General features: G+C 49.0%; 1 protein-coding gene across 1 annotated transcript in view; it reads left to right on the plus strand.

Annotated features, from left to right (window-relative positions):
• The window catches only part of LOC111976311 (histone-lysine N-methyltransferase 2D), a 45,072-nt gene extending 25,307 nt beyond the window's left edge, over positions 1 to 19,765 (plus strand). The window contains exons 28-50 of the mRNA XM_070447740.1: positions 4 to 652; positions 817 to 984; positions 1,282 to 1,385; positions 1,566 to 3,286; positions 3,421 to 3,632; positions 3,788 to 3,854; positions 4,037 to 4,269; positions 4,914 to 8,030; positions 8,202 to 8,345; positions 8,630 to 8,794; positions 9,112 to 9,247; positions 9,462 to 9,543; positions 10,967 to 11,142; positions 11,332 to 11,456; positions 11,710 to 11,842; positions 12,125 to 12,261; positions 12,811 to 14,233; positions 14,483 to 14,619; positions 14,858 to 14,988; positions 15,746 to 16,031; positions 16,234 to 16,307; positions 16,387 to 16,495; positions 16,711 to 19,765. Of these exons, the coding sequence (XP_070303841.1) occupies positions 4 to 652; positions 817 to 984; positions 1,282 to 1,385; positions 1,566 to 3,286; positions 3,421 to 3,632; positions 3,788 to 3,854; positions 4,037 to 4,269; positions 4,914 to 8,030; positions 8,202 to 8,345; positions 8,630 to 8,794; positions 9,112 to 9,247; positions 9,462 to 9,543; positions 10,967 to 11,142; positions 11,332 to 11,456; positions 11,710 to 11,842; positions 12,125 to 12,261; positions 12,811 to 14,233; positions 14,483 to 14,619; positions 14,858 to 14,988; positions 15,746 to 16,031; positions 16,234 to 16,307; positions 16,387 to 16,495; positions 16,711 to 16,803 (9,622 nt within the window). The 3' untranslated portion in view covers positions 16,804 to 19,765. The remainder of the gene's footprint in view (positions 1 to 3; positions 653 to 816; positions 985 to 1,281; positions 1,386 to 1,565; positions 3,287 to 3,420; positions 3,633 to 3,787; positions 3,855 to 4,036; positions 4,270 to 4,913; positions 8,031 to 8,201; positions 8,346 to 8,629; positions 8,795 to 9,111; positions 9,248 to 9,461; positions 9,544 to 10,966; positions 11,143 to 11,331; positions 11,457 to 11,709; positions 11,843 to 12,124; positions 12,262 to 12,810; positions 14,234 to 14,482; positions 14,620 to 14,857; positions 14,989 to 15,745; positions 16,032 to 16,233; positions 16,308 to 16,386; positions 16,496 to 16,710) is intronic.
• Positions 19,766 to 19,784: the final 19 nt, after the last annotated feature.

Consider the following 19,784-nt stretch of genomic DNA (forward strand, 5'->3'; position numbering starts at 1 on the left):
GTCCTGCCCCAGGGTCCCCTCCAGCCCCCAGTCACAAGGCAGCTCCCAGTCCCCCCTCACTCCTGGAGCCCTCTCCAACGATGCATTCTCTGTCCAGTCCCCGGCATCCAACTCGCGCTTCCAGTCGCCTGACCCCTACTCCCAGCCCCCCCCGTGCCCCCAGTCCAGGGACCCCTTTTCTGCTTTGCACAAGCCCCCCCGGCCCACCTCTGCTGCTCCCGAGGGCACCCCCAGTTTTAGAGGCTCACCTCACCCCAACCAGCCTCTTTCACTCACCCCGTCCTCCACCCCTGTCGGGGACCCTCTCTCTGGGAAGCCCTCTGGGTTCAGCCGGGGCCCCAACATGGCCTATCAGATGGCCCAGCAACAGCAACAACTCCTCCAGCAGCAGCAGCAGCAGCAGCAGCAGCAGCAGCAGCAGCAGCAGCAACAACAGCAGCTCCAGCAGCAGCAACAGCCCCAGACTCAGGCCATGGGTGCCAACTTCCACTCCAGGATGCCTCCCCAGCAGGACCCCACAGCCCCCCAACCCCCGGATGCACCTCAACCCCAGGGGACTATGTCCGGCGCCCAGGAGATGCCTGACATGTCAGCGGTTCAAGATCCTTCACTACTGGACCTCAGCCCCTCTGAGCTGGAGAAGCAGAGACAGGTACATGTTCTATTTGCTTTGCTTTAACTAGGATTTCATTTATTCCACTATGACTATGGGGCTAATCTTCTAAGAGTCCTTCAACATCATAAGATCAATAATTGTCCCTTATTGTCATTCTTAGGCCTGATATAACCTCTGACTGGTGTTTCTTCCTCTGATAGCGACAGAAACTGAGGGAGTTGTTGATCCGACAGCAGATGCAGCGAAACTCAATCCGGCAAGAGAAAGAGGCTGCAGCAGCCAGCAGTGCTGCCCCCTGTTGGCCTGGAGGAGACATGGCAGCCTATCAGCACGACAAAGCCCGCCGTGCTCCACCACCCTACCCACAGGTACGCTATAATATGTCGAACAACATGTCCGACATCAACTTGGGTCAGGCTCAAAATGTTTTGAATCTAAGTGGAACTGGGGAGGTACTACGTAAACCTGTACAATAAGAACACACTTTTGGTTTCCATTTCAAAAATGTTTTCTACGTTTTGCCCTACTGAATATGACCGTGGTAATGTCTCCGTTTGGCTGGTGATTCTCAGCGGTTTCTTAGTATTTTATTTAAATTGCCCTTGAGGGGATTGATAAAGTTGTAATAGAATTGAATAGTAGGCCCTTGCTGTTTGTCCCAATAGGACCGTGCTGCTGCTGGTGGCCAGGCAACATTGGCAGGGAAGATGGATTGTGGCCGTTTGCCACCCCCAGGAACCCCTGCTATGATGGACCCCAACCAGCTCAGGTATACACTCACATCTCTCCTTTCTGTTCCATCTGTGTTTTCTCTTTCTTAAATGCACACAGTTGTACATTGAAAGAAATGCCATCGAGTTATTTCAGCCAAGATAACCTTTTTGTGTACAACACTTTCTCACTAGCTTCCGGTACGTTTTGACATTTTGTCTGTATTTGTCTTTTGTAGACAACCAGCGCCCCCCAACCCCCAGGGCATGTATAGTCGACCTCCGTTCCCTGGCCAGTGGCAGCAGGGCCCGGGTCCCCGTCGGTTCCCCCAGCCTGGCATAGAGGGTGTGGGCCCCAGGCACAACCTCAACGCCCCCCTCAACATGCAGCCCGGCATGGACCCCGGAGGACCCCCACCACAGTTCATTGAGCTGAGGCACAACTCTCAGAGGCTTCCCCTGGGGACCCAGTTTCTCCAACGTGGGCCCCAGCAACGGCCGCGTCTCTATATTCCCCAGCAGCAGGAAATGGCCCCCGGCCAGTTTATTCATCATCCAATGCATCAGGGTATGGACCCTCAGACAGAGGGTGTTAGAGACTCACGGCTGGGGCTACAGCAGGGTGGTATGAGTCTATTACTGCCACAGCAGAGCATTGGCCTCTCACAGCAGCAACCCCATCTCCAGCCCCACACAGGCACTTCCCAGGTCGCTAACGCTCCCAGTTCTCACTCTGGGCAGCAGCAGCACCAGCCTCCCCAGAACTCCACAGAGTCCCAGGCTGGAGCTTTGGGGGACCCTAATGTTGATCTCCCCGAGCCCGACCTGGAGGATCCGTTTGCCCCCAAAAGGCTAGGGAATGCCCCCGGGGATGGAGGAATGGAAGATGAGGATGACCTGGCTCTGGATCTAGACCCTGATAAGGGTGACGACGACCTGGGTAACCTTGACAACCTGGAGACCACAGATCCGCACCTAGACGACTTACTCAACAGTGACGAGTTTGACCTGCTGGCTTATACGGACCCTGAGCTGGACCAAGGGGACCCCAAGGATGTGTTCTCGGACCAGCTGCGGTTGGTGGAAGCAGAGGGTGAAACACCAGGTACCTCTGGAGCTCAGGACATCAAAGTGGAACAGAAACCAAAATTGGAGGAAAACCCAATCTCAAACACGGGGGGCTCCACGTTGTCCACAACACCCCATCCCTCCTCCTCGGAGTCTGCCGACACCTTCAGGATCAAGCTCGAGCCAGGCCAAGCGGTGGTGAAGGATGAGATGGGAGAAGCAGTCTCCATGCTCCTTCAAACAAACAAATCCTCCACTCAACCAGAGAACCAGGGTGCCTCTCTGAGCTCTGTGCGGTTAGGGGGGCTCCCATACCCTCTTCCTGGTCAGGCTGACTCCTTATCCTCTCTGGGGGAGGACCCTTTGGGGCTGCCCGATGGAGGGGGACAGCACTCCCCAGCCGTGGATCTAGACAAAGTCGAGAGCTCCCTGGAAGCCAGCGAGCTTCCCTTGCTGATCCAGGACCTGCTGGAGCACGAGAAGAAGGAGCTCCAGAAACAGCAGCAGCAACAGCAGCAGCTCAGCTCCCTCCACCAGGGGGCGATGAGGGCTCACATGGGAGGCCACCCCAACCACCAGGGGGGTCCTGGACATATCATGCTGACCCAGCACCACCGCCCCCAACCCCAGGGTATGATGGGACAGCCAGGTATGGTGCCACGCCCTCCACACCTCCTGCAGCAGCAAAGGATCATGGGACAACCAGGGATGACGCCACAGCACATGGCTGCCATGGCTCAGCAACAAGGCATGATGAGGATGGGGCATCCTGGGGGAATTCACCCAGGACTCAATCCGCAGCAGCAGCAGCAGCAGCAGCAGCAGCAGCAGCAGCAGCAGCAACAACAGATTAAACAGTCAACTCTGGCTGATAACTTCTTCCCTGATAAAGGTAAATAAATGAGTACTCAAGATTGTTTGATCTTGTTTGAATCATGACTCTTGCATGATTCCTGAATCCTTGTTTGAATCATGACGTTTTCCTTTAATACATTTTCCCCGGTGTTTCTGCTTGCTCCTTCACAGATCTAGACAAGTTTGTGACTGACGACATCATGGATCCCATCGCCAAGGCAAAGATGGTGGCACTGAAGGGCATCAAGAGAGTGTTGGCACAGGACCCAATGGGGGTACCCTCTGGAATCAACAGACAACAGGTCTCTCTGTTGGCCCAGAGACTAGCGTCGGCACCCGGATCGGGAGACCCACAGGGTCAACTCGCATCTGGCCCATCTAAGGTACGGCATCTCACTTGTCCAAACATAACCAGGACAATATAATGTGTTCATAAAATTTATCCTGCAAAGCAGATCATTTGCGGTGGGATCCTCAAAACACAATCACTCTTGTCTGTTTATCTGATTTATGTATTTTGACAACTTTTTATTTTTAGGAAGGGGAATGCAGTGACCCAACACAATCGAGACCCAACCCTCCCCAGTTTGTACAAGGGATCATCAGTAAGTTCTACACATTTTTCCAGCGTTATAATACTTACATATATTTGTTAGTTGATGTATTACAGTCTTTCCCAAACCTCCATTTGAGTTACCTCCAGCCATTGCACATATTTGTGGTATTCCAGTACAAGCCAACCTGATTTGAATTGGTCAACTAATCACCCCCCTGTTCTCCCTACCAGACGATGCAGAGCAGCACCAGTATGAAGAGTGGCTCCTGCACACCCAGCAGCTGCTGCAGATGCAGCTCAAGTTCCTGGAGGAGCAGATCGGAGCTCACCGCAAGTCCCGCAAGGCTCTGTGTGCCAAGCAGCGCACTGCCAAAAAGGCAGGCCGTGATTTCGCCGAGGCTGACGCAGAGAAACTCAAATTGGTCACCGAGGAGCAGAGCAAGATCCAGAAACAACTGGACCAGGTGGGGAAGACTCTCTGAAAATCTTTACCCCATCCACCCACCCACCCACCCACCCATCATCATGCTTTCCTGTCTTAAAGTAACTGTCCAGTGTGAAATCTCACTTTTTTTAAAGTTCATATTCTGTTAACTCATACACAAATAATGTTGTTGACTCGTTGTGTATTTGTGCCCAAAGCATATATTGGAGAAAAAAAACACGTGAAAACCCTACCCTAAACTTAAACTGTTGCTATTTCCTCATGGAGGATGATGTCATCCTCCCGAGTAAGATGAGCTGGCCAATCAGCAGTCTACTCATATTCATATTTTTAGTGACCAGTATACACTCACACATTCTGTTGTTGGTACGCCCATGCCTTTCCTACACAGAAAAGCTGCTTTTTAAAGGGAAATGTCAACATTTTTCAACTTGCACTGTTTTCACATATGTTGAGGTTGGGTTAGGTAATAGATAATAAATATGATAATAAATATGAATTTGCAAAATTGTGAAATTTTCCTTTAACATAATTATCATTTTTTGGAAAGAAAACTATTTCCCCCATATTTCTAATTCTAAGTCATATTTGATAGAAATCTGGAATCACTGGACAGTTACTTTAATATTGGCTCCTGTTAACACATCTCTTGTTGTGTTTCAGGTGCGAAAGCAGCAAAAGGAACACACCAACCTGATTGCAGAGTACAGGAGCAAGCAGCAGCAGCACCAGCAGGGCTCTAGTCTCCTGGCCCCAGGGCCCTCCACCCAGGGGACCCACTTGCTCTCCAAGATGCCCGGGCAGATGATGATGGGTCAGCAAGGAGGTATGCCCGTCAGAATACCCCCACAGGGGCAGCCGTTCCTAGGAGGAGGCCAGCACCCTGGAGCTCTGGGAGTCAGATCCCCTGGTCCTCCTGGTGGTCCTCCTGCAGGGTTCTTCCCCCAGGGTCCAGGAGGAGTCCAAGGGGCAGACCCAAGACTTCTCCAAGAGAGACAACACAGGATGCAGATCATTCAGAAACTACAACAGCAGCAGCAGCAGCAGCAACAACAGGCAATGATGCAAGGCCAGCAGCCCATGCCACATCCAGGTGTCCAACCAGGTATGTTGCCACAGCCAAGCGTCATGGGTAACTCTCTGATTAGTCAACAACAACCAAACCTCCAACAGGGAATTGTGCCCAACCAGGCCATGGTGCCCCAGGGTATGGTACCAGGGCAGGCTGTGGCCCAGCCAGCTCAGACCCTGATGGGAGGGCAGGCTATGAACCAGCCTCCAGGCATGATGGTTGCTCAGCCGGGCATGATGGGGGCCCAGCCAGGCATACAGCAGCAACAGAGGCCTCAGGTCCTAATGGGCCAGCAGGGAGTAGTGGGACCCCCTCAGCACCATGGACTCAGAGGACCCGGCCAGGCCCAGCTCACACCTCAACAACAACAAATCCTGGCCCAGCGCATGTTGGCGCAACAGAAGCTACAGCCACAGCAAGTGGCACAACAACAGCTCAGGCAACCACCACCACAGGGCTTCATCAGCCAACCCAACCAGTCTCACGACTCCCACGGAGGACTCTCTCAACCTGCTACCCCAGGTCAGATGGGATCTTCTCCCGCTTCAGCAGGGGGGAGCACACGGGTCACCCCGCAACCAACTGAGGGGCTGCAGCAGGGGGAGGGTGGTATCCTTAGTCCCAGCTCCAGGACACCTCCACAGCAGGGTGGACCTGGACCTTCAACCCCTGGCCAGATGACCCAACCAGGGGCTTCTGGAGAGCAACAGGTGGTAGTGGGACAACAACAGCAGCAATACATGGCCCAGCAGCAGCAACAGGCACCACAACAACAACCCCCTCAAAATGCTCATGCTGGACATCAACAGCAAGCAGGTTACCAACAGGCTGGCATGCACCCCCAAGTACAACAGCAGCAATCACAGCAGCAACAGCAGCTTCAACAACAACTCTCTCTACAGCGACAGAGTTCCCTCAATGCTGATCCCTCAAAGTCTGGTTTGGTTACCGTCAAGCAGGAAGGACAGCAGATGTGTTACATGGCCCAACAACAACAGCAGCAGCAACAACAACAACAACAACAGAATCTTATGCAGCAAGCCCAGGACCCCATTAGACAACAACAACATGACAATATGGGCCAGATGCAAAATGTGATGGGTCAACAGAACCACCCTGGTCAGCCTCAGCCCGTCCCTGGTATGCCAGGCCACCCTAGTCCCCAGCAACAGGCCCTCATGGCCCAGCAGCAGAAGCAGCAGGCCATGATGGGCATGCTTAGAGCCCAGCAGCAGGTCATAATGCCTGGCCAGAGGCCTGGAGGTCCACCTGGTCAGATACGCACCCCAGTCAACATCCAGACTATCATAGCCCAGAACCCCCAGCTCCGACACCTCACCCCCAACCAGCAGATACAGCACATCAAGGCCATGATCCAACAGCGCCAGCTCCAACAACAACAGGGCCAGATGCTGAGGCTCCAGGTGGGTCAAGGACAGCCAGGCCAGATGAGGCCCCAGGAGCCACTAGGACCAGGGCAGCAGGTGGGACAGGTCCAGAGGATGCCTGGAGGTCTGGAAGTCCAGCAGCAGATGCACTATGGAGGAGTTCTTGGTAAACCAGGGGGAGTGGGCTCCCCGCAACAACCAGGAATGATGGGCCCCGGCCAACCACCGGGCGTGGTGACTCCTCAGATGCAGCAGCAAGGGATCACAGGACCTGTAGTTCAACAGCAGCAGCCAGGAGCCTCGCCTCAGTACGCTCTGAGTGTCCAACAGCAGCAGATGATGATGCAGCAACAACAGGCCCTGCAACACCAGATGATGAGAGGCCAGGTACCCATGGCTCGCTCCCCCATGGGGCAGATACGTGGTGGGCCCCCCCAGGGCCGCCTCATAAGGCCCATGTCTCCCCGCCAACCCTTGGCCAACTCCCCTGGTGACCCACAGCGCCACGCCATGGCACAGGCGATGGGGATGCGTCAACCCAACCAAGTCATGCAACACCAGCAACAACCACATATCCACATGGCTCAACAACGCTTCCAGGGATCTCCCTCCCACGCAGGCTCCCCTGGAGGATCCTCAGTGCAGAAACAGGAAGCAGGCATGAGCCCAGCTACCCCAGGAACGCCGCACTCCACCCACGTTGCCTCTCCGTCTGTAACTGACGGGGCAGCTGGGAAAGGTAGTCCTTACAGTCAGATCAAGGCGTCTCCTCTCAGGTCACCTGGAGCATCCAAGAGTCCCCTGGACTACCCTGGGCTTAAGGCGGGAAGTGGCGACACAACCCATAGCCAAGTCCCTCCGAATGGGCCTTCGCCTCAGAAGGGTGATAGTGGACAGCAGGGCCAGCAGCATCCACAACAGGGCTCAGAGAGCCAGGGTCGTCCTCAATCCCCACCAGGCTCCAGAGAGGGTGCTCTGTGTAAAATGACCCTACAGAATATCAAACAGGAGCCCAGAGAGGTGACTTGTGATGGAGAAGGTGGTGGTGGTCCTCACTCCGGGGCCATCAAGAGGGAGGTGACTGGGGAGCCGGTTGGAGGGTTTGGTAACACTGGTCCTGGACCAGGAGGGGAACCCGGAGCCCACGTCCTCAGGACTGAGACAGGACAACAGCTGCTGCAGAAGCTCCTGAGGACCAAGAACCTGCAGCTGGCAGCTCAGAGGCCATCTGACGGCATCCACAACGAGATCAACGGACACATCAACAGCAAGCTGGCCATGCTGGAGCAGAAACTACAGGGGACTCCACGCAACATGGAGGTGAGTCAGATATATCCTATCCGTTATGACTGTTCTCGTTTTTGCAAGGTAGTAAGTAGGTACTAGTCATAGAAATATACTTAGATTGTCATATTTTGGTGGTACTAGTCCTCTCAAATGGGGGCGATGGTGCAATTCCTTGCTTCATTGCTTTTGTTGTCCTCATCACAGGATCTGCAGTCCATCACAAAGAGGGCTCCTGTTGCCAAGGTAAAGCGCACCAACAAGCCTGGAGAACGAGCGCCCCAATCCCGTAAGAAGAAGAAAGAGGAGGTTGGGAAGAGCACTGAAGCCCTGATGAAACAACTGAAACAGGTAAGAGGAGATGACCTCCGAGGCTTGGTGAATGAATACAGAGCACCGGACATTTTCTCACCGAAGCATAGTGAGACATTTTAATTGAATGAAAGGGTGGCAATTAACTGTTGATGTTAGTGTATGCTGTATTATTTGCTAACTCTGATATTTCAATGGAAGAAAAAAAACGCTTTAACAAATGCAGTGCGTATTTGGTAGGATGCCACTTTTTACAGTAATACCTCATTTGTCTTTGTTTTGTTTTTTGTGACAAAAACTTTGATCTCATTATTTTCATCCAGGGCCTTTCTCTCCTTCCCCTGATGGAGCCCTCCATCACTGCCAGTCTGGACCTGTTCGCCCCCTTCGGCAGCAGCCCGGCCGACGGCAAGGCCCAGCTCAAGGGCTCCTTTGGAAATGCAGTACTGGACAACATCCCGGACTACTACTCTCAGCTTCTCACCAAGGTAACTGTCTGTTCAACAAGCTGATGTGTACAGCATAGACTTACTGTGGTGGTCCAGATTTCCAGCTGCATATTGTTCTTGATGCAGGAGTAACAGTGTCTCTATGTTCTCGTCTTTTATTTATGTGTATTCACCCACCCAGTAGTTTTAACAAGATTTTCTTATTTGTAGCTTTTGAAGCGCTTTGAGATTTCTTTCTGTTATGAGAAGTGCTATAGAAGTTTAAATGATTATCGTTATTCTATGACAACATTCACTTTTATTGCTCTCAATTATCCCACTGTCCACTGTTTAACCACGGCACCCTGTATCCTTAGAGTAACCTCAGTAATCCACCAACACCCCCGTCCTCCCTGCCCCCCACACCACCCCCCTCGGTACAGCACAAGATGCTCAATGGGACGACTGCTGTGGAGGAGCTGACTGAGGTACAGAAGGAGAGCGACACTATGGGTAAGACAAGGTTTTTATAAAGGTCGTTCTTTTAAATAAAGACTCACTTCGTCTCACTTCCAAGCCTGTATGTTTTGTCATCCAAAACCCCTCAGTAATTTCATGGTCCTTGTTCTTATCCGGCTTGAATGTAAGGGTTTTGTACAGTGCAATCAGATTTGATGAGCAGCTGGACAGTCTGTTAATGGCATCTCTCGCTACAATGTGTCTGCAGATTCTGTCACTGAGGAGGTGAAGAGTATGGATATCCTTGCAGCGCTCCCCACCCCTCCTCACAACCAGAACGAGGACATCAGGTATGATATGCAGGGCCTAAATGTTCACCTGTCCCTTTTTAAGGGCGGGAGGTTACCGTGGTAATGTGGCGGTCATGTGTGTGCCTGTGAGATTGAGTCTGATTAGTAGCCGTGTCATCTTCTCTTCCCTAACAGTTGAAACTCAAAACATAGAAAAACAACCTAGCTTGTGAACGAAACACAAGGACGAAGTCTCACTTTAGTAGACTTTTGCTTCAAGTAAATTAGACCAACTTTTATGCCAGCCAGACAGTGTTGCAGCGCGAGGTGGGATAGGCTATAGGAGTCGTAGTTCTTTGACTTTATGTGATGAATTTGCCAGCTATGAAACAAGAAACAGCCACTGCAGCACTTATTTAGCTTTGTATGTGATCATACTTGACCTATTTGTATTCACAAATGCGAGTGAAATGCTGGCACTGTGGAGCCCTGACCACCCACCAACGTGGCTGGCGAAATAGACATCTTACCCCCCAATGCCAAAATCGACCCACATCTGGCGGGTGGCGGGGTGTTCATTTTAGGCCCTGGTGATATGATATGTGACCTGTCCTAATCCTGTGTTAGGGATGGGCACAGTCAGTCAAACGGACGTTAGTAATTCGAAATACTTGCGGGAGCATACATTTCTTTTATTGAAAAAAATTCATAGCCTTTGTCTCAGTTAAATATAATGATCTGTGACATTGCTACACACAAGGATATACCATGACATTTGAAATCCTTAATTTAATCAAATTGACTTTTGACTTTATGACGTGCGCCCCCATAAAATGATACCTTATAGCCTACACCGGTTTCAAGCGTGTAGTTTGTTGGCACTACAGTCAGTGGCTCCATGTGTAGCAACGTGAAGTGGGAGATCTCTTATCAATGCAAAATGGAATACAAATGACACAATTAAGTTAGCTAAATGAGTAGGCTACAACAAGCAACCGACAGGTGGGCTGCTGTTTAATCTGAATGGAGTTGTTGTGGACAAGGATGGGGAGCGCGGTAAAATAGCCTCGACTAGCCTAGCTAGCTGGCTAGCGAACGTCTGGCTATCTTAGCTAGCTTCTTTACATTGATTTGATGCAGTAAAGACAGACACTGCAAAATGGGATGATGGACAAGCTATGGCATTTACAAGTGTGTCCGACTAGCGCTTGTCGGTGGCTACTTTTTCTCTCTTCCCCCCTTGGGATCACATTGTTGTTACTGTTTTGAACTTTTCCTTAATAGTTTGAGGAGAACCATTCTCTTTCTCTCTGGCGGGTATAGTACCCTCCCGTCCCATACACAGTGTGGTCTTAACCGACCGTGTTTTCCAGGATGGAGAGCATCTGTTTTGCTCTCTCTACTGAAAGAACTACTCCRATAATAATGAGTAGTTATTCGGTATGAAGTTGATTGCGAACGTCACCGTACCTATATCTTTCAGGATGGAGAGTGACGAGGACAGCGACGCTCCAGACAGTATCGTCCCAGCGTCCTCTCCTGAGAGTGACCTAGGCGACGAGGCGCCACGCTTCCCTCGCCTCCGAGAACCCAAAGAGGAGGAGACGGAGAGAACCATCTCCCCTACCATACCACTCATCCCCCGCACTGCCATCCCAGGTAGGTCCACTACACAGGCTCCCGATGTCTTAAATAATATAGGCCACTTGTTGACAATGCACTTGTAAGTTGCTCTTGAGTGTCTAAGAGCATCGCTAAATTACTCAAATATTTCAAAATGTAAGCACAAAATAAATAATTGGACTTGCCAGTCTACGTCATCTTTTTTGTTGTTATTTCCTTGTCCAGTGTTTCCAGAGAACAAGCCGTTTGAAGCAGCGGCTGACAAGTTGGCGTCTACAACCAACTCCTGGGACAAAGCCAAGAGCAAYGAGGTGGCTGTGACCTTCACACTGACCTCCGCTGCAGCCAAGGTTACTGAGCTTAACCCTCTTCCGTTCCTCTTACCCCCCCTTTCTGACCCCCTATTATTTTCACTTCAACCCATCTCCTATCTAGCCTGGTCCCAGATCAGTTTGTGCTGTCTATACAGATATGGGTTGAAACCGATACGGGACCAGGCTACCTCCTATCTTAACTAAACCATGAACTATCTGTTGTGTAAAAAAACGACAACAATTTGGATAGTTATGAACTTGATGGATGGGTGGGTTGATTCTTCTCCAGAATCTGAACCATGTAATGGTGGCTGTGGCTCAGCTCCTCCACATGCGGATGCCTGGTTCCTATGAGGTGGCTTTCTCTCCCAGCCCGAGCAGAGCAGGAGCCTCAGGACCAGGGAAAAGCCCCGAACAACCAGGTACTGGACCGCCAGGTGATTTCTATTACATTTATCCTCACAGTTAAGTCCCAAATAGAATGTAGTTGCCTACGAAATAGTGATTTAACCAAAAACGTAAGATTTAGGGAAGAGGATAAGCTGATCCTAGATTTATGCCTAAGCTTAATGTTTCTCTAGGTTGAACCCCCCCCTCCATCCATCTTAAATTCTTAGCTCGATAAAATCATTGGCGAAACAGGAAAGAAAATGGTCAGATATATTGAAGAAACCGATCATCTAATTGGCAAACTCTCCCTTCAGGTGCTCTGTGTGTGAAGACTGGTGGTATAGATGGTAGTTCAGCCAGCCAGGACGCAGAGTGGCTCAGGCAGTTTGATGTTTCTYTGCCAGGCTGCACTCTGAAGAAACAGGTGGACATCCTCTCACTCATCAAACAGGTAGGTCACCTCTCTTTCAGGGATGTCCCTTATCCCTTATTAATCAGAAAGTTCCTTTTCTGATATTCCTCCAATAGACAGAGCTGTTCCTCAGCCAAAATCATTGTCCTGCTCACATCCCTGAACAGCATTGGTTACAGGGTAACATTGATAATTTCATAACAAGGAATAACTTTTGCAAGGTGCACTGACCAGCCAAAGCAGGAAGAGGAAAAAGAAGCCGACTAATGGTCAAAACCATTTGATTTTGAAATGKGGGGGGGTGAAATTCAAAGTTGTGCTATATATTCATTGGCAATGTCATAGCTCATGGCCGTCCCCCTGTAATCTGATGGTGGTAGATGCCGAATCTCCCTTATGGCTCAAATCAGGTGCCTACATATAGTGTACACCATAGAAATACTTAATTTACACACACACACACACACACAGATTGCTTTGAGTGTCTGGAAAAAATAAATTAATATTAGTCAGGTTAGCTACAGACCTTTGCACGTTGCCTTTTTTGTCAAATGTCAGGAGACTCCTCAACATTTTAATTTCTCTCAGGAGTTCCCCGAACAGGAGGACAAACCGGTTCAACACTGTTACACCACCAACGTGTCTGACCTGGATGTCCGCCATCTCCCCGTCATCCCTGTCCAGGATTCCCCGCCCTCCTCTCCCTCTCCTCCTCCTGTCCCCGCTCCTCCTAGTGAACCTGAGCCTCCCACACAGCCAGCCTCCCCCTCCCAGCCAGCCTCCCCCTCTCAGCTAGCCTTTCCCTTTCAAGTTCCCTCCAGCCCTGCTCAGACCACCGTTCAGGTCAAAATGGAGCCTGCCACCGCCACTGTTCAGATCAAAACGGAGACTGAGGCTGAGGAGGCCATCCTTCCCCCTCCTGACCCTGTCCTTGTCCCCGACTCTGACCCTGGTGCTGACACTAAGGCTCCTGTTCTTGACTCTGCTGAGGCTCCTGCTGCTCAGGCGGACTATGATGCCAAGCCTGCTGACCAGCCAGCCCCCCATCCCCAGGACACCCCCACCTCCCCCACAGCCAGCCTGGAGGTGATCTCCCCCAAGGTGAAGCACCGCAGCAGGCCCCTCTCCCCCGACCCTGAGGAGATGGTGGTCCGGCCCAAGGTGAAAAAGTGGAAGGGCCTCCGATGGAAGCGTCTCCAGATCGTCATCACCATCCGTAAAGGAGGCTCCAAGAAGGAGAGCAGCCGCGGGGTCTCAGAGCTCATGGAGCGTCTGCGCATCACCCTGAGGCCTGACAAGCTGCCTCGGGACAAACGCAAGTGCTGCTTCTGCCACGAGGAGGGCGACGGCGCCACGGACGGCCCCGCCAGGCTCCTCAACATCGATGTGGACCTGTGGGTTCATCTTAACTGCGCCCTGTGGAGCACGGAGGTGTACGAGACGCAGGGAGGCGCGCTGATGAACGTCGAAATGGCGTTGAGGCGCGGGCTCCGCACCCGCTGTGCCTGCTGCCAGAAGACGGGCGCCACCAACAGCTGCAACCGCCTGCGCTGCCCCAATGTCTACCACTTCGCCTGCGGCATCCAGGCCCGCTGCATGTTCTTCAGGGACAAGACCATGCTGTGCACCCAACACAAACTGAAAGGACCCAGCGAGGAGGAGCTGACGGGCTTCTCCGTGTTCCGCCGGGTCTACATCGAGAGAGACGAGGTCAAGCAGATCGCCAGCATCTTACAACGCGGCGACCGCATCCACCTGTTCCGCGTAGGCGGCCTCATCTTCCACGCCGTAGGTCAGCTGCTGCCGTCTCAGATGCAAGCCTTCCACTCCCCTACCGCCATCTTCCCCGTGGGCTACGAGGCTACCAGGATCTACTGGAGCACGCGGGTGCCTAACCGCCGGTGTCGGTATCGTTGTCGTATCAGCGAGACGGAGGGAAGGCCGCTGTTCGAGGTACGGGTGCTGGAGCATGGACAGGAGGACCTGCACTACCGCGACACCAGCCCAGAAGGTACGTTCTCTGTCCCCACACCCAGACCCTGCTCAGGCTGCCTCTGTTGAAATTGCCTATCACAGAACTGACCACAGTTTGGGTTAATTTGTCTAAATTGCCATTGATTTGGAATTGAGTTGCATTTTTTTGGGTAATTGCATCATTGCAACACAGCCATGTCCGTAATTAAAATGGAATTGCCTCCATCGCTGCAATTTACTAATCTAGTCTGTGACCATGTCCTGTGTTTTTCTGCCTTCCCTCTAGGTATCTGGGACAGAGTGGTTCAGTCTGTAGCTAAGCTGAGAGAGGAGTCTGCCATGCTGAAGCTGTTCACTGACCATGTGAAGGGGGAGGACATGTACGGCCTCACTGTCCACGCCGTTCTGCGCATTACTGAGTCGGTAAGAAGTCCTTTCCCCAAATCAGAATCGCCATTTGTCTTTTACCTCCTTTGCTCTCATTGCTTCCATGACACCAAGGCATGTGTCTCCAATAACACACACTATTGCCCGTTCAGTACTTTGCACTACGGCTCTGGTTAAAAGGAGTGCACCGCAGAGGGAATAGGGTGCCATCTGAGGTTCGGATCATGCTTTTTCCTCCTCGACTTCACTAACATCCTGTGTGTTACGTTATTAGTTGCCTGGAGTGGAGAGCTGCCAGAACTACGTGTTCCGATACGGTCGCCACCCTCTGATGGAGCTGCCGCTCATGATCAACCCCACCGGCTGCGCCCGCTCCGAGCCCAAGATCCTCACACACTGCAAGAGGTAAGACTGCAGTATAGTCTTCCAAATACATTTATAGTAGTCGTTATAGAAAATAGTATAGATGATATAGGTGATCTAGATATCGATATGCTGTGTAAAGCAGTGGTTGTCAGCTGGTTTTGCACTCTGGACCCAAATTGGACCAGGTTGTCTCAGTCGCAACCCAATAATTGCATTGTCATTTTTTGAGGCCAAATTGGCCACCTGGGAAGCAGCATATTTTTTGAATGCTATATTGATAGTAAATGTAGCAATTTATGTGACAAGGGAACAACATTCCCACTGTCAATAATCCATTTAGCCTGTATTCTTGATGAAAAATGTTAGTTAGCTGACTGGTTTGAGACCACAACATTAACCAAATCCGCTGAAGAGCGCTGCTAATAGCTCTATATAGAAAATTCTAGATAATTGAAGAAATAGTTTTTTCAATTATTCTAAAATGTTCATTATCATTTCTACACACTTTCTACCTGGCTGTAGTCGTGTAAGTTCAGACTGGAGTAGTGTTTATCCACCACCACCACCCAAAAAATAAAATAATAACCATCCTAAAATATTTATTTTACTCAGACACCAGCAACCCATTTGAAAACCCTCACTGTCGACCGAAATGTCCTAAAGAAAAATACATGTTTTTTAAAAATGCGTTTCATCCAATGTTCTAATGAGGAGTGACACTGAAACATTTCTAGACTGAATGACATGATGACTGTGCAGACTGACTCTGATCTAGTTCTGTGTCTCTCTCTCTTAGGCCTCACACCCTGAACAGTACGTCCATGTCCAAGGCCTACCAGAGCACCTTCACCGGCGAGATCAACACCCCCTACAGCAAGCAGTTTGTCCACTCCAAGTCCTCCCAGTACCGGCGTCTGAAGACAGAGTGGAAGAACAACGTCTACCTGGCTCGTTCACAGATCCAGGGGCTGGGGCTATACGCTGCCAAGGACCTGGACAAACACACCATGGTCATCGAGTATATAGGAACCATCATCCGCAACGAGGTGGCCAACCGCCGCGAGAAGATCTACGAGGAACAGGTGGGTGGCTCTCGAGTAGTAACGGTCTTTTGTCTGTTTAGTTCCCCTCCGGGCATAGCTGTGATTTGAATTGTTGATTTTACACAAAAACTTAACAAAAGGGTGAAAAGACCGATATAGTTTGTAATATTTGTTCATAGTCAAGGTGTCAGTGGATTGGAGTGTTTTAGAATGACCTCTCTTCCTGCTTGTTTTCTTCTAGAACCGTGGGATCTACATGTTCCGCACCAACAACGAGCATGTGATCGATGCCACTCTGACTGGCGGCCCAGCTCGGTAGGTGTTGGAAGTGTACTTTCTCTTTTTTTCCCCTATTGCGTTTGTCCCGGTCTCACCCTCCTGTTTTCCTCTTCAGCTATGTCAACCACTCCTGTGCCCCCAACTGTGTTGCCGAGGTGGTGACGTTTGACAAAGAGGACAAGATCATCATTATCTCCAGTCGCCGGATCCCCAAGGGAGAAGAGGTGAGAGACCACAGAGAACCCTGCTCAATATGCACATACCCAATATACAGCTTCCTTCACCGATTTAAAAGCTCTAAACTGTCTCTTTGGGGGTCTTGGTTGTGTTACGGTAAAGCAGTGTGACTACTGTTGATGTAAACCTGGCTTTAGAAATACATGTAATAATGACATTACAGCATAGTGTTGTTGTTGACCCTCTCTGTCTCTTCTCCTAGCTGACGTACGAYTATCAGTTTGACTTTGAGGACGATCAGCACAAGATCCCTTGCCACTGCGGAGCCTGGAATTGCCGAAAGTGGATGAACTAAACGAACGGGGAAAAACAGAGCGAAAAACAGAGAGGGGGGGGGAGGGGAGTCCCTTCTTTCTCCTGGGTGCCAGAACAGAACACTCCTGCTGCGCCAAAGCCTATAGAGTCTTTAGAACTACTTACCCAGTTCATAAGCTGTTCGTAAGCTGACGAACGAGGAGGGAAATCTAACCTCCAAATCAATAAGATGAAGACGTTTGCATTCACACCTGTAGCCAAAGGTTTGAAGAGCATTACTGATTCTGAACGCAAACCCACCTCTATTGACATCCAGCCGAATGGTGGGACAATCTCTTTGTGGATGAACTGTGTCCTCTGCCAAAAGCAACTCTTTCCTCTACCTACCTACCGCTCCCCCCTTCAATAACTATGGCTGGAATACAATCCTCTAAACTTACCAAATGTTCTGATTCTATGTGATATCAATACTCTCTTAGGACAGATCTCACCTAGAGCTTTGAAGAAAGAAGCCATTTTAAGTACAAAGAACAAACGAATGCATTTTTTGTTTTAGGGTCTTACCTATCCTATTCTTCTTCTCCTCCCGCACTCCCCCTCTTCCTAACCTAACCCTTAAGGAAAAGACACTCTCCCGTCGTCATTGGTGGAGATTGACTCCCCAACGTGGATATTATTGGCTAGCTAGACAATCCTGAAGACAGTGGCTCTGAGTCTGTATAGAAGAACGACGTATCGCTGGAGACGGAGTAGAAAGATTTCTGATACTATAAAAGTTGACCTCTAGAGGCACCAGACATAAAGGTTTTATTGGCCTGACTGACTAAAGGAGTTTATAAAAGGTGGGTTAGTTGGACCCCCAGTCTACCTCATTGATCTAGTGGGAGTGACTGCTTACTTTGTGTAAAAACTGCTACTGTGGAAAAGGGGGAAGAAAGGGGTCGGTGGGAATGTTATCATTAGGCTAATAATATAGCCTTCTCGGACATGCAGGGAAACTTAAACTAGCAGCCGGTTTGCTCTATCTATTCTATGCTGATTTTACAATAATGAGCCAACAATATTATTCCTCATTAATTATGTATACAGACGGAATAAATTATATGATCGTTTTTTTTTTTTTTTTAATTTTTAGATATCGCATTAAGATCAATCACAAGCTTAACAGGTATCATGAGATGACTCCTGATCATCCTGGATTTCATGTAGCTACTTTTTTTTGTTGCCCTTCTCTGCATATTTATAACGCATTTAGATATCATGCTTCTTAGTTGACTGAATGCACAGTAACATCTAACCTTACGCTGCGGAGGACTGAGCGAGGGATTGGCGCTTCAACACGTAAAGCGAAGCAGGATCATGTAATAAGTCTGGCAAGACGATCAAGTTCAACTAATGAGTGAAGTGTAATGTACGCTTGCTGCTTTATGCCTTCTGGTCACACATTAAGCAGAAAGCTTGCGGGTAATAATGCAAGACAAGACTACTATCCCATTTGTTTCCCACCTTTTAGTCCTTGAACTCCCATCTGCATTTTAATATTTTCTTTTCTCGAATGACGTCAACCATGAATCTAGCATCTTCCTCTCTATATCATGTAGTGGACTGTTGTAAACTTTACTGTAGTGAGTCTTTCTCTGCCTGGCCCTGCCTGTCTAACCACACCACAGCTAGGTGTGTTTCTAAAGATCCCTGTGTTGTGGTTTTCTAGTGGTAGTACGGTCTTCTATACTGGAGTCTTGAATCAAGGGCAGGGGAAGACTTGTAAAAAAAGGGCATTTATTTTTATTTTAATGAAATGAATAACAAAGTAGATCTTCAAAGGGGAGAGTTCTGAAGTCTCCATGGCGATGTCACCTGTACTACTTTGTCCCCTCTACCCTAAAACCTCACGTAAGAAAAATGCAAAAGTGTACAAACTGTATATATATTCTATAGGGGGGGCAACAAACTCTTTATCCAACCCCTTTTTAATCAATAAAAATCTAAAATTGTAGAGAAATAAATCAACCACTGGATATCATTTTATCAAAGATTATGCTGTGTGTGTGTATATATATAAATATATGTAAAATGGAGTGTTTTTGCATTTACCTGTTTTTCTATTAGCATTTTTTGCTATAAGCTTTCAAAGACAGTTTGTTAAAATAGGTATGTGAAGATGTCTGGTCTTCAATGACTTGGATGAGAAGCCAAGAGTGAAAGAATGTTGTAGATGCATAATGGAAAGTTGTCAACATTATTACAACTTTGAGAAATCACTTGAAGGGTGCATAGCATTTGTGTATTTATGTCAAATTGTTCACCTATTTGTTCATTTACTTTTAATGTATGCTACTAGTCAATTTTACCAAAACCTCTCCCTTGATTGGTCACAATTGGATCATTAGTATACGGAAAATCTTTAACTTCTCCCTGGCTAGGATATTAGTTAAATATGATTGGTGTTTTATCTTCCCTATAGAAGTGAATGTGTTGGTATACCTTGTGAAAACAGGCTACTCGGTCTGATGTTATGACTAAATATTCAAAGTTAACCCTGTACTTACCTGAGAATAAATTGCACTCAATAGTACTTCTAAGTGGTAGATATTGCTAAAGTATGAGTCAGTGATATTTTTTTCTTGTCATGTTTATTTGAAGGGAAGACCATTAGACATTTTGCCGCTCACTGGATTTTAGCCTAAGTAACTTCTTCATACCTTCTATCATGTTTGAATATCTAAATTAAGTTCTCTGCATATCTTAAATTAAATAAAGAGCTTGCTAAAAGTTGAACTTTTTTTACCTAACTTTTTAAAAATGTTTTACATCTGTACAGCTGAGCTACTTTTAGGGAATATGAATAATTTTTATTGTATGTGGCATGTTTTGTATGGATATAATTTTGAATTGTACATAGGACGACAGAGGTTTTTTTCTATACAGCCCCCCCTCCCCCCCATCCATTTGTCTCTGCTTTTATTTCTTTTAAAGAAAAATAAAATGCATTTTAAATATAATTTGGAATCTTATTTTCAT

Source organism: Salvelinus sp. IW2-2015, linkage group LG17, assembly GCF_002910315.2.
Source record: "Salvelinus sp. IW2-2015 linkage group LG17, ASM291031v2, whole genome shotgun sequence".
NCBI lineage: Eukaryota > Metazoa > Chordata > Actinopteri > Salmoniformes > Salmonidae > Salvelinus > Salvelinus sp. IW2-2015.